Here is a 13,851-nt window from a genome sequence, read left to right as displayed (position 1 = left end):
CCATTCCCCAGGTGCTCGTTAATATTGCATTTGTATTAAGAAATAACTTTGAAACATCCATGCTATCTTCTTAGTCATATTAAATTACAGATGCTTCACTTAGAACTAATACATTTTTATTAAGTCTTGGGTGATTCTTGTTAGGTCAGAGTCTTTTCTGCTGTTTTATTACACATGGAAACTGAAATACCTTCTTAGATTTGGTATGTAACCCTTTGCTTTAATTGAAAGAGCACCTCACTCCTAGGAATTTGGTGAACTATGCATCCATTTCCCTAAATATACCAAGACAGCTAGTCTGTATCCTGAAATAATTCTCAACTGTGTAATTCACCCCTCCCCCAAACTTGCCAAGTGACCAGAAGATGCCAAAATAAAGCATAGTTTTAAATACAAAACTAGGCAAAGTTCAGATTTGCAGAGGAGGACCCATTGAAAATTCAAATGGGTAATCTGTCATTTTGAAACAGACTACAGAGATCATACACAGAATATTCTTCCAAATGAGCCTTCTGCAATGTCCCCATGTTTTTAAACAGCCATAAAGTACAATCTCTAACCCCAAGGTATTAATATTCTCTTTGTTAAAGTAGAATAAAAACTGAAGTGTTCCTGTTACCAAGTTTAAGTATATGAGATTGCAAACTATACCTTTGGGGCTGAAAAAACAAAGGAGCACATTCAATTAATATTCATATCTAGAACTTTTATAGCAAGTGCAGATTGTGCTTGAATACTTAGGAAGTCATTCAAGGAGTGAATCAATACTAATTATTGTAATCAGGAGGGTTAATTAGCAGAAGATGTGGCTGATGGAAAGTTCATTGCTTACAGCCCTGGAAACACCTATGTTGATGAAACCTAAAGGAAAGATGCCAAGGAAAGAGCTTCATGTGAAAAGAAGATGGGTTTTCACTTGGTATTAAAGGGGCCGTACTTCCCAGATGAGAAACATGCCTTGATTTTCGCATGGGATAGATGTCGAGGAAATTAGAAACAGCCAACTGAGTTGCTTGTAAAGCGATTTCTGTGGAAGTCATTAATGGAGTTCAGGGGCCTTCTTTGCCTCCTCTGCTGCTGCTTTGCAGCATCTATTTGTACCTCATCCCTCCATCTCTCATTTGTTAATGTGTGCAAATCTTTTCAGTTTCAATCTTATTTATGAATCATCCTTATTAGGTGCCATTCACTTTTATAATCTGAGTACTTTCTGAGAGTTGGAGGGCCTTTGGTGTGGGGGGTTTCTCATACAAATCAATCTCTCTCTCTCTCATTTCCCTTACTGCTGCTGGATTTGAGAGCTTCTTTTAGCTGGGAGAGACTCTTATTTTTTAGGAGAGATACAGCCATACTTCATTCAAAGGACAAGGTTTGGAGAGGATTAACAATTTGTGGAATTTCAGTTAGCTGACATTAGGAAGAGGGTGTCTGGGGAAGGAAAACATTCGTGAGGTTCAAATGATGTGACCAATTAAGAATTAAAATGAAGTGTTCTAGAGCTTAAACATCTCTACATTTTACATGCCAGAAACCTCAAGAGAGTAATCCCAGGAAAACGGTAAACCTACATTTAAATGAGTGTGTGTGTGTGTGTGTGTGTGTTTTCCTCCCCCACCACTCATGCCCATTTCCATTCTTCTGAACATTATCATTTAAATTATTCCCTAGATTATGATTCAGGTACAGTGTCACAAATACTACTGGTTAAGTGTTGTTTTTAGATGAGGTAAATTCTGTTTCTAAACATATCATTCCTGCTTCCTGTAATGTCATTAGGGATTATCATGTACAGGTGTTATTTATCTTTGCCACAGCTTTCCCATGACTCTTTTACTGCTTTCTAACACGTTTTCTTGTATGTCATCCCTATCAGAGGTAACTGAAAATGTCAGCTATTGGGAAAGGATGACACGAAGCCCAGAATGACATAAGTTACTAGGGCAGTATAAGCTTCAGCCACCGTAGCCCATTCCAAATTGACCTGTGCTATGATTGGCTGCCTGAGAACATGATGAATCACTGGAGTTTATGAAACAGGACTTACCAGCATACCCACAGAGGAAATAAAAACTTGAATTTTCTTGTCATGGGAAAGAAGAGCTTATTTAAAACAAAACATAACATAGCTCTCTATCCGCAAAAGTTTGTAAGACTCTTCCCTGTCTCTCTGTGTTTCTCTATTTTGGTTTCTGTCTCTCTGTATCTCTCTAGCTGTCCTCAAAACTGACTACTTATAGTATAGTTGAGCTGTTATATAAGAATTGATCAAATGTTTTCCCTTCCCCATTGGAGAACTATCTCAGGAATACCAGTGTTACTATGCTCTAGGATATGACTGTGTCTTTCTATTTGGCTCTCAGGTTTCTAGGTCTTCTTTCTGCCTCTATTCACCAATACCTCCCCCCACCCAAACAAGCTGGTTCAGAGACCATCAATGAGTATGGTTACTCATCTTGTTGCATGCATTCCTAAGAAGGTGTATGATCCTATTTCGTTCCAATTCTGAAATCCTGTGGTTCCCTTTTAGGTAGGAAACAACAGTCTCAGGTGCCAGTAATTAAGATGCTTTTTTTTTTTATCTATCAGGACTATCACTCTTGTCCCTCTTTTAAAACATCGCTAAAAGGAATATTTCCCAAGGATAATTGTCAAGTGCTCATCCCAATCTGATGTTCCCTGATGGCTATATAAGTGGAGTTAAGGGGCGGTTGGAGGGGAGGGGGAAACCCTGGTGACAGAAGAACAATAGAAGCATCATTTCAGTTCTTACTATGACTTGTAGATTTTAAAATAAATGTGTGTGTGTGTGTGTGTGTGCGCGCGCGCGCGCTCGCGCGCACGCGTGTAAGGAAAAATAGAAAAATGGAAAAAAGCATTGTGTGTGTTTTTTTTGTTTTTCTCATCATGAACCTATGGCCCTTAAACATTTGACATATGGTTAAATTATCTACTAATTTCCTGGCCTGAGAATCTTGTGTTTGCAGTCATGTATTGTAGGCAAAAATGCTGGCCTTGGAATGTTTGAGTTCGAATTCTGCTTCTGACTCTTGGCAAGTTCCTTATGTGCTCTAAGCCTCAGTTTCCTCATCTGTAAAAAAAACAAAAAAGATAGTAACCACCATCTCACAGGGATAATGTGATTATTAAGGGAGATCGTGTATATAAAGCATTTTGCAAACCTTAAAGCTCTATTGAAATGTTAGCTATTAATAGTATTGCCTGTTGCCTAAATTTCCTAATCCATTCTCATTTTACTCATTAAAATGAGTCAGTGACAGAACTATTCCTTTGTAAGGGAGATTATGGAGTTTGACCTGTGTTTGGTCCCTGGTTATTTTCTGTGAGTTTAGGCATACTTCCCCTCCTGAAGTAAATTCAGCTCCCCAAGGTGCAGCCCTCTGTTTCTTCCAGCTCATCTCCTTTCCAAATCTGTGATCAAAGTAGAATGAAAGACACAGAGATAAGAGAAAAAATAATAGAATATAAAAGGAGAAACAACAGCCCTTTTACCTGTAATAATTTCCCCTCTGTTCTCCATTTCAACTATGGAGGGTCCTAAGAACATAAAATGGAAGAATTTTAAGCATCCCTCTAGAATTTTCTTTTCTTGAGTTGTTTTTAACCTCTGGAATGGGGAGAACAGGAAAAATAGTAAATGTAGATGCATCTGAAGCATCCTTTGAATATAAATACAGAATGAATATTATCCCCTAACTCTGTGCTTCATCTCTGTGGAGGAGAGCAGATAGGCCACCAATAGTTCATGCTGTGAGCATCAGCCAAGTACATATGCAATATTATGTGCCTAGCATAAATACTGTGATAGATACAAGGAAAATATATGACAAAGTTTCTTACCCTCATGAAGTTTACAGTCCTGTGGGAGAAAAGAGGTGAGGGTAGTAGGAGGAGAGACAGGAGGGAGAGGCATGGTTAATAAGCATGAAATATAGAGAAAGCACAAAAGGGGTTATAATGTACTAAGTGAATAAATGAATTGTAATTCAAAGTCAAATACCAAATTACTCCAGGAAAGGCTGTATAGTGGAAATGAGATTTGAGATGGGCTATGTAATATAAGTATGGTCAGGTGGAAAAGAAGAGGGGAAGGAATGGTGATCGTGGATATAGGTAAATTAATAATATAAAAATAATAACTAGCATTTATGTAGCCCTTTAAGGTTTGAAAAGCACTTTACAAATGTTATCTCATTCGATCTTCACAATGATCCTGTGAGGTAGGTGCTATTATTATCATCTTCACTTTAAAGATGAGGAAACCAGGGCACAAAGAGATTAGCTAGCTAGTAACACAAAGGAAGAACTATGTGGCACAGTGGTAAGAGTTCTGGACTTGGAGCCAGAAAGACTTGGGTTCAAATCCCACCACATACATTTACTAGCTGTGTGACCCTGGGCAAGTGTTAACCTCTCTCAGCTTCAGTTTCCTCCTCTGCAAAATGGGGATTAAAAATAGCAAGTACCTTATAGGGCAATCAAATGAGATAACATATGTATGGCACAAGTGCCATGTAAATGTTCTTGATTATTATATTTGCCCACAGTCACACAGCTAGTAAATATCTGAGGTAGGATTTGAACTCAGGTCTTCCTGATTCCAAGTCCTATGCTCTATCCACTGTCCTATCTAGCTACGCCAAATAAAATTATACTGCCTTAGGTCAATATCTAAGAAGAAGATAGATGGCATAGTGGATAGTACTCTGGAAGACATGAGTTCAAATTCTGACACAGTATGAGCCTGAGTATCAGCTAACCTCAGTTTCTTCATTTGTAATATGATGAGATAGCTTCTAAGTTCTCTTCTATCTTTAAATCTATGAGCTTATAATATAATGCTTTTCTTTACAAAAACCCAAAGTCAATTTGTATTTATGACCCTTTCTAAGAACAGCACATTCATCTAATGTAAGCAGGGGAAAATATTACTTTAGATGTGGAAGAATTGAGGCACTTATAATGGTTCAGTTTGCCAAGATCACACCTCTTGTAGTAGAGTTCACCCAGGAACCCAAGTCCCTAGATATTTTAGCAGAAAAACATGATTTGTGTATCCACAACTAGAAATTTCATGTGGACATCCAATTTTCTGACAAATAATTCCTATAGACTCCCCTCCCCCAACATATGAGAGAAAGAAGAACAGGAAAGCCAATTGTTCTTTCTTATGGACTCTGGAGATTTGTTATTCAAAAAAAAGTTTAAAATAAGACACCAAGTGGAATTTTCATATGCCTTTAAATAATCTAAAAAATTAGTCGGATTTTAACCATGTTGTGGAAAAAATAGATGTCTCGTGCTCCAAAACTTGAGTCACTTTCAACCCACATTTACATTTTAATGGATTAGTTATAGAAATGTAATAATAAGGTTAAAACAGAGTCATCGCTATCTAAAGATTATGATATCCTTTGATTTTTTTTTAAGATTTCCCCTACTAAGAAGTGATAGTCTCCTATTTGGTAAAGGGAGGAGCTGATTCATCAGAAAGTCAAATCATTAGCTTCTAGTGCCATCCAGCAGGATCTCCCGACAGAGTGAAATGGAGAACACAACAGGCTTGGTTCTCAGGTCTCGTGATGTTTTCATTCTATTTTAAAGTAACAGACTTATCCAGCTCTTGTCTCCAACCTCCATATTAGGTGTACTTTCCACATAATGGACAAAAGCTCTTCTATAGAGATTAGTTATCGTTGTGGGGAAAGTAGATTCATGTGTTTTAATTTACTGAAACCCAAAGCTTGTGCTGTGCCTAATCCTCACTCGTCATCAAGATATATTTGTTTGAAAAGGAGAGACCCAGACAAATGGAACTGAAGTACCTCCCGAGACTGGCTCATGAGATGGGATTGTGATTCATGCCAAGACCACAGTCACAGAACACCCCACCAGAAGGCTCAAAACGCTTTCATTTCTTTCTCTTTCACCCCCCCCCACCTGTTGCTGATTTCATTGAGACCCAGAGTAATGCCCAGTGCTATCTCCCTTCTAGTTGCAGCTGTTCAGCTAGCTGTTGGTTCTACTTCTTAGAGCAGTAATTCATTCTCTTCTTTTATCACATGTTCCAGTAACTTAAATGTGAGACTAAAGAGAAAACTTTTCTTTGAGCCAGGGGAAGGAAGGAAAACCGCACAGAAGTAGGAGGGCAGAGGTTGGGACAGGGACTGTGATAGATAGCAAACTTTTCTCTAATGAGGATAGAGGAAGGTAGGGTTCTATTTTCTCAATTACAAGTCAGTAGAAACCAGTGGAGTTTATTCTTGTTGACAAGACTATCACCAGAGTATGTAATCTGGGAGAATTTTTAAAATGCAGGCATCTTCGAGGGTGTCACCAAAGACATTCTTTCATCATTCTGAAAATATTTATTGATGCCTCCAATATCTCTTCAAATCAGTGTTTTTCTCTGCCTACTTTTCCCTACTCTTGTGCTTCCTAATTTTCACATGCTATTACTCACTTTCATTTCACACAGTATTTGATCCTGCCTCCCTTAGCATATCCCCTGGCAGTGTCTGAAAAGGAATTGCACTGCCCAGTGAATAGAGCAGCTGCTCCTAGTTCAGAAATCAGCCTCAGCCAAAGCAAAGCTGAACTTGATTTCTCTTCCAGATAAGCAATGACTGCTCCATTCACTCTGCCCTTACCTTCCTCTTTAAAACAGAGAGAGAGGGGGGAAGAGAGAGAGAGAGAGAGAGAGAGAGAGAGAGAGAGAGAGAGAGAGAGAGAGAGAGAGAGAGAGAGAGAGAGAGAGAGAGAGAGAGAGAGAGAGAGAGAGAGAGAGAGAGAGAGAGAGAGAGAGAGAGAGAACACGAGAACACAAGAGAACGAGAACACCATAGTAGAGCTTTTGGCATTGTTCAACACTTGGAACTCCCTGTTGAGAAACAAAGAAAAGAAAAGAGAGGGGGAGAAGTCGGGGAGGGGGGGGGAGTAAAAGGGAAGGCAGAGAAGAAACATAAAGGAAAGGACAGAATCAAAGGGAGGGAAAAAAGAAAAGGAAGGAAAGAGAATGTGGTTGCTATTTGGATAGGGAAGAATCTCAATGTCACCCCATTTTCTTTGTTGGGAGAAATCATTATAAAAATCTCAGATTTACACCTGAATCTCACAATGCAAAAGTGTGTATGTACATTGTATGTGTTCCTTCTGTTATGTCTATGTGTATATATATATATATATATGTATATATGTATACACACACACACATTACCTGTGTATGTGAGTATTTGGATGTGTGTACAACAAAGCAACACCTTCAGTTTGAGAGAGCCTTCTAAATGCAGATAAATTCACAGTTGGATATTTGCTGTGAATAAAAGATGATTCAGAAAAAAACATAAATAAGCAAAGTCTGCAGTAGTTTTAAAGCAGATATGCCTATTTTAAATGTACTTTAAAATGTAATGTGAGATTTTAATAGCATATTCATGTTTTTAATAAGGCCAGCATTTCATCAATTTTCAAAATAAGAAAAAAAGGGTGGAAAGTTTTCACTTATTGCTGTCAATTTTTAAAAATTCAGCCTATACCTTTATAAACCTAAGAAAAGATACATTCACACTGTATCACTTATGGATCTGGTTTTTTTTAAGCACATGAAAAACACCACAGTTTATTTTTGCAAGTCGCTAATGAAGCTGGAATAGGCTAAGAACAAACACATGGCCACAAAGTCAGATAGTCTCTCAGGTACTTAAAATTCATGTGGATTTCAAATTTATTGGCTGGAAATGATAGGAAATTCCCATTTAGGTCGCATTTTTCTGGCTCCAAATTGCTCTAAGCACATTGGTGGGTTGTTGTTGTTTTTAACCACAACAGTTATGTTAATAAAATTTGAATCTGAAAATGTGATAGGGGAAAGCTGCTTTGGATTCTGGCTTGACATGAAGAGCCAAAAGTGCAGGTAAAACCTTTCAAAGAAAGATAGAATAATTGTAGAGAATTTTCCATGACTTTGGGTAGCTGTGTTGCCAATTTGGTAATGCCTTTTAAAGAGTTTCTAATTAATGTTTCTAATTAATGTTTAGTGGGAACAGAATGAATATTTGTCATGGAACACACTGTGTTATTGGCAGGAGGAGGGAATCAGGTGTCCCATAACTTTCTTTACTGTTTCAGATCTTGTGTGTGTGACACATTAGACTCTAGTATCAAAATAAAATAACATACCTTCCTTTAATAGGATGGTTTCATTGGAAGTCTGGGCCTGACTGCCAGCTCATTGATAAAATGACAAGGAGTCCTTTAACAGAAACAGTACCTCATCTAAAATACTACAGAGCATTCCTTTAAAAAAAAAAGTTTTTAATTGAATGTCCTTGCTTTGAGGCCAGCGATAATCTGGGCCTCAAACAGTGCTTATTGGCCTGAGTTCAGTATAGGATGGAGGATAAGGAAGGTGGGCAGTTAAAATGGAATACTGCATTTACTTGCCTGGGAAGGGTTGCTATGAAATGAGGTCATTCAGAAACTTCCCCCTTGAAGTGCTTCCAATTCTTACATTGCCTTTTGTTTGGAAAATGAATAGCAAGTTGATTAAAAAAAAAAGGAGACAATTAAGGAAGGTAGGGGGATGGGATGAGAGGAGAGCTTCAGGTTTTGAGGTCCTGAGACTGAAACTGAAGGGTCCCAGACCAAAGTGAAAGCTCTTGATGGACTCTGGGCCAACCAATTCCTCACAGTTATATCTGCCATGATGTCAGCATGTAGGTCATGCAGATGGGAGAGGGCAGTTCAGAGGTTCACTCCTGTGGGTGCTGTTCTAACTTCCCCAGAATGCTAAGTAGCTCCATAGAATCTGAAGGCTTCGGCAGCAAGCCCAGTGGGGCTAACCATCAACTAAACCCAACTACCAAAACATGATACCAGATGACTCAGTCCAGCACAAAGCATGTCAAAGGGGTTACATTTCTTTGCATCTTTTAACTTTGCCTTCTGTCATTTTAAACTTTCCTTGAGGAAGAGAGGGATTTTTGGAGGGTGTGTATGAGTGTGTGTGTGTGTGTGTGTGTGTGTGTGTTTAAGCTTAAAATCTTTTCAAAGTTCAGTTTTTAAAACTGCTGCTGCGTATGGGCTGAGATCATGGAAACATAATAGATATTTGAAACAAGAGCTTCCATTAGAAGACTCCTATTAGTCTTAAAATATGTTTCTTGCCCCCTCCCTCAACCCACCCCAACACACACTTACCTACATGGAGGTGCCTATGCCTCTCTTCCATCATTTATGTATTTGCAGCTTCACTATTCAAACTCTGCTGTGCCCCATAAGCGTTGCTTGGTTCATATCTCTGTATCCTTTATAGAGTGGGTTTTCTTTTGTATCTGACCCTGGTCCTTCTTCTAACTTTAAATGGGAAAAGCAAATGTGCTTTGAAAAGTATGTTACACTGTAGTTGTTAAATAAAGCAGTAACCTATGCACTCATAATGCTTTCTCTATGACCTACTTACATACAACTTCACCCTCCTTATAGTATGATTAAAAGCTGCTTTGAATCCACTATTCCCTCAAGGGATTTGAGGCTAGAATTTAACAAACTGCTGAGAAGGCTTAAGTCAGTAAGAGGGCTTCCCTACAGCTTCTTCCAGCTAATTCACATGCAATTAAAAGGAAAATAAATATTTCAAAAGATTGTACATGTTAATGAATAATGTTCCACCTTATAGAATGGAGGCTTAACCATATACAGTATCCAGCTTTGTGTTAGAAGTTGATTTTTCTACATGGTCTTTTAAAATGTTGAGGTTTCCTTTTGGGGGATATTTTGAAGGGTCAATTTTGTTTGACTATATAGAGAGCAACTTACTATATATGATGTTTAGTTGTATTCCTTTATTCCTTATTTTGAGTCTCCTGATCTTCTAAATAATACTTGCAAAACTGAAGGTCAAAGATCATCTCTGTCAGTCCAGCCCACCTCTTCTGTAGAATAGACGGGGATAACAAAAAACAAACAGACAACAACAAAAACAGCTCATTTTTTTTCCTGGGCAGCAGGAATAAGTGGACTTGTGGACAGTGTCTAGCAACAGAAGGGAATTGGACTGTATAGATAAGAATCAGTTTCATTCAGTGCTTTTCTCAGTTCTCTGTGAATTTTAAAGGGATAACTCAGCAACAGAGAAAATTTTCTAAAACTAATGTAACTCTAACTCTTGCAAGGATTCATTATTCTGGAGTTAGAAAGTTAAAAGTCATGTTAGTTCAGCAGAAGGAAATCAGGCCAGCTTCTTGGAAGGATGAACTGAACTAAATTTTCCAAGGCCCATTACCTTATAGTACTCTATATATCATATCTGGATAAAACTGATATTTAGATGTCTGCTTTACCACTTAACTGGTGAAAATGGTAGGTACTTTTCTTGTAGGCATGTGCAATCCAAATATGAATAAAACTATTTTCTTCAGTCATGGCCTGCTCTGAATATAGCATTAGAAAGGACTTTGGTAGAAGATAATTATCTTTTCCCCCCCACATTGTGACTTCTAATATCTTTAACTACATGTTACTTAATTGGTTAATCCTCTGGCTTCTGTGAATATGCTTTCGTTTATTTGACAGAATAAAAAAGCCCATCTCATAGAGCCCAACATTCTGTAGGGTTCTGCTGGATGCTTAGTAGCTTTGTGACTACAAACAAGTCACTCAACTTCCTGCAGCCTGTTTCTTCATCTGCAAGAGACGGATGGCTGTTGTGAGGAAAATGCTTTTTTAACCTTAAAGTGCTATAGAAGTGAGAGATATCATTATCATTATCACTATTATGTCAATTTAATATCTGATTCTATGATGGATAAGAAGATGGAAAGAAAATCAGATGCATTTGCTAAAGGGGCCTTGCAATGACATCCTTTATACTAAGAGCAATGAAGTGAAAAGTGATACCAGAACATGTGAAACATGGGAACTGTAAACTTCTAGGCAACTTTGATGGTGCAGGTTTTAAAGTGTGAAATACACCAAAGCAGAAAGGGTATCATTTTGTGAACTGTTCAGTTGTTTCAAGAATCCATATTTGACCAAAGCAACATAAACCAATATTAGCATAGTATAGTATAAAATGTTTATTTTTTTCCAAAACGCCCTCAAACCACCTTCTAAAGACCACCTCACCTGTCTAACACTGTTGGACACTTTCCCCAATTCCATTAAATTCAATCCTTCCACTTCTTTAAACAGACATTTTAGCAGCCACATCTAAGAATTTAGCATAAATCATCCTGTTAGATTGTTGTGTGTCTAATAGTAGGAATTTATAAATTAATGATTTATCACCGGTAGGAGAAGATAAAGAAAGTGTGCTACTTCTGTCATCTCATACTTAAAACTACTTACTTTTTTTCAGAATTTCAACATAATGCAAAAAAAATATATTTCTGTGCAGGATTAGTTTTTTTTTCCCCCGCTTTTCCCTTCCTCTTCTTCTTTCCCCTTTATATACTGAACCAAGTTCCTAAATGTAATCTTTAATTATTTGGGCAAAATATAATTTACCAGATATATTTTCCTAATTAAATCAGTAAGTCCAGGTAAGTTATTCCTAGAAAGGTCACTCGAAGGCAATTCTGCCATATAAAGCAGCCTACTTAAAGGTCTTCAGCTTTCTTTTTATGGCTAGGGCTTGCCGAGTTGCTTTTTGTTTGTTTCTGTTTTTTTAAACTTTGTAATGAAACTGGCCTTGGCAACATAGTCACACCACTCCATGCTATAAGTTCTGGTTATAAAGGCTTTATTGTCAGTTGAATGGCAACTGGGAAGATTTTTTTGTTTGTTTTTTTTAGAGAACTCATTTGCATTTCCAGATATTGTTGGAACTGCAAAAGTATTTTGTTGCAGTGGTGCCTCTCCCCAGCAGCCCTTTCTTGCCCAGCCGTCCGTCTTCATGGTAGGCTCTTTGCTCCTTTTTTGCCTCCTTCCGTTTCAGGGGGTCGTTGCGGGGAGGTGGGGAAGTGGGGAGAGCACCACCTTAGGCGGAGTTGTAGGGGTTAAGCTGTAGCTGCAGTGGGAGCGTAGCCCCGCCCCTTCTTTCAGCACCTGGTGCTCTATAGACAGTTGCCTCAGCAGTAGATTTCAGAGGGGATTGGAGGAAAAACAAGAGAGGGGGAGAGAATGTGACAACTGCCGCTTTGGGTTGCTGCCTTTTGGGGGGGGGGAGGCCTCCCGCACCTGTCCCTGCCTGTCTCTCAGCCAGCCCAGTCGCTGAATCAGACCCAGCCCGGAGCAGGCAGGCATCCCTCATCTGCCAGACCCGGGAGCGAACGTTTGCCCCGTAAAGAACATGACTTCTTCCTTCAAGCTGGATTTCCTCCCGGAGATGATGGTTGATAGCCGCTTGCTAGTTTCAGAGAGAATGTAAGTGGAGCCCCGGCCACCCCTGCCCGATGCAGCAGCATCTCCGGAGCGAGCTCTGGTGCCTGTGAGGGGGCAGAGCGTGGGGGGCTGGAGGGAGGGCGGCGGCATGGGGAGCGTTCCGAGGACACCTTGGGCCATTTAAACAAAGCTTGCTGCTGCTGCCTCCGCCGCCACCGCTGCTGCTGCCGCCACCACCGCTACTGCTGCCGCCGCCGCCGCTACCTCTGCTGCTGCTGCTGCTGCTGCTGCAAAGTCTCGTTTATCTGGAACCTCTCTGGAGGGGAGTGAGGAATTTGCAAGCGGTTGGCATTCTTCTCTACCCAGAACCGAACGGTAGTTGGTTGGGGGGGAGGGGGGAAAGGAGGGGGTCTCCTCCACCCCCAGTCCCCCCAGCCCCGCAAATATCCATAGATTAGCTGCTTCTCTGTTTGGTTTTCTGGCAGGAGGCTGGCTCGTTGAACGCGGTGAGAAGGCAAAATGCTTTCCCCCCCCCCCCTTATTCTATCGCGGTGCCATGTGAAAATGCGGGCGAGCCCAGAGCAGATAAGCACACTTTTCCCCAGGTCCAGTGACATTCCAATGTAGATGGAGGCGCACGCGCGCCGGCGTGCATGCAGGCATGCATGCATGCGTGTGTATATGTGCGTGTGAGAGTAATCATTTGGTGTGGATAGGTATCCTTGCTAGCTCCTTCCAAGAACATAATTAAATATTCCTCAAATTACACCCTCCCCCCCCCCCAATCTGATTTGGAATTTATAAAGGTTCCTTGCTTTCTAATGGGGGAGGGGGAGGGGGAGGTTGTGGAGACGGGGAGGGGGGGCGGCGGAGAGAAGTGGAAGAAGGGATAATTATAAAGTATTAAAATAGCCAGGTGTACTCTAGAGCGGAAATTAGAGGTAATTTTTTTTTACGTAATCATGATGGTTTGTCTGATAATGCACTGTGTAATTTAATAATTAATGTGATTCGGGTTGTCTTAAAATGTAGTCAAACCGAGGTAGATAACACTTATTGGAAGAGGTATGAGTGTTGGAATTCGTGAAGAAAGGGAAGCATGCCTGATTTTATAGCTGCCTTCATTGATCTGGATATGAAAGTTTCTGCATCAACTCAGGCGCTCTTGGGTCGGGAGGATTTTACAGGCACTCCAAGTACCTGAAAGGAAGCAAGCAAGGAAGGGAGGGAGGGAGGAAGGAAATGTTCGATTTTTTAAAGAGTTGAAAGGGAAGGTGTGTGAATTTTTTTTTGACAGAAAGACAATAACCTAAGACTCGATAAGAAATTATGATTATTTTTATTTAAATTACTCCTTTGCAAGAAGTATGATGGTGACGATGGATCATAATAATGCAATGGGGGGAGTATTACAGTGCTAAGAGTGCATTTGTAAATAATATTATTCATGTCCTACTTCCTGGAAGGTTTACCATCCATAATTCTTTCTGAAGCTTTTCACATACTCTTGCC

At 39.7% G+C, this 13,851-nt stretch overlaps 1 protein-coding gene across 15 annotated transcripts in view; it reads left to right on the top strand.

The window, feature by feature from the left end:
* Nucleotides 1–13,851, top strand: part of CELF2 (CUGBP Elav-like family member 2) — a 1,044,777-nt gene that overhangs the window by 657,452 nt on the left and 373,474 nt on the right. Inside the window, exon 1 of one of the 15 annotated variants that reach the window (XM_043965370.1) lies at nt 11,941–12,381. The exons of 12 other annotated variants lie outside the window; for them this stretch is intronic. In XM_043965370.1, coding sequence (XP_043821305.1) covers nt 12,308–12,381 — 74 coding nt within the window. In that variant the 5' untranslated portion in view covers nt 11,941–12,307. 2 more of the 15 variants (XM_043965378.1, XM_043965380.1) reach the window with 2 other exon arrangements.

The sequence above is a fragment of the Dromiciops gliroides genome, chromosome 5 (genome assembly GCF_019393635.1).
Source record: "Dromiciops gliroides isolate mDroGli1 chromosome 5, mDroGli1.pri, whole genome shotgun sequence".
NCBI classification, from domain to species: domain Eukaryota; kingdom Metazoa; phylum Chordata; class Mammalia; order Microbiotheria; family Microbiotheriidae; genus Dromiciops; species Dromiciops gliroides.
The sequence above is the reverse complement of the archived record's forward strand: the minus strand, read 5'-3'. Positions and strand labels throughout refer to the sequence as shown.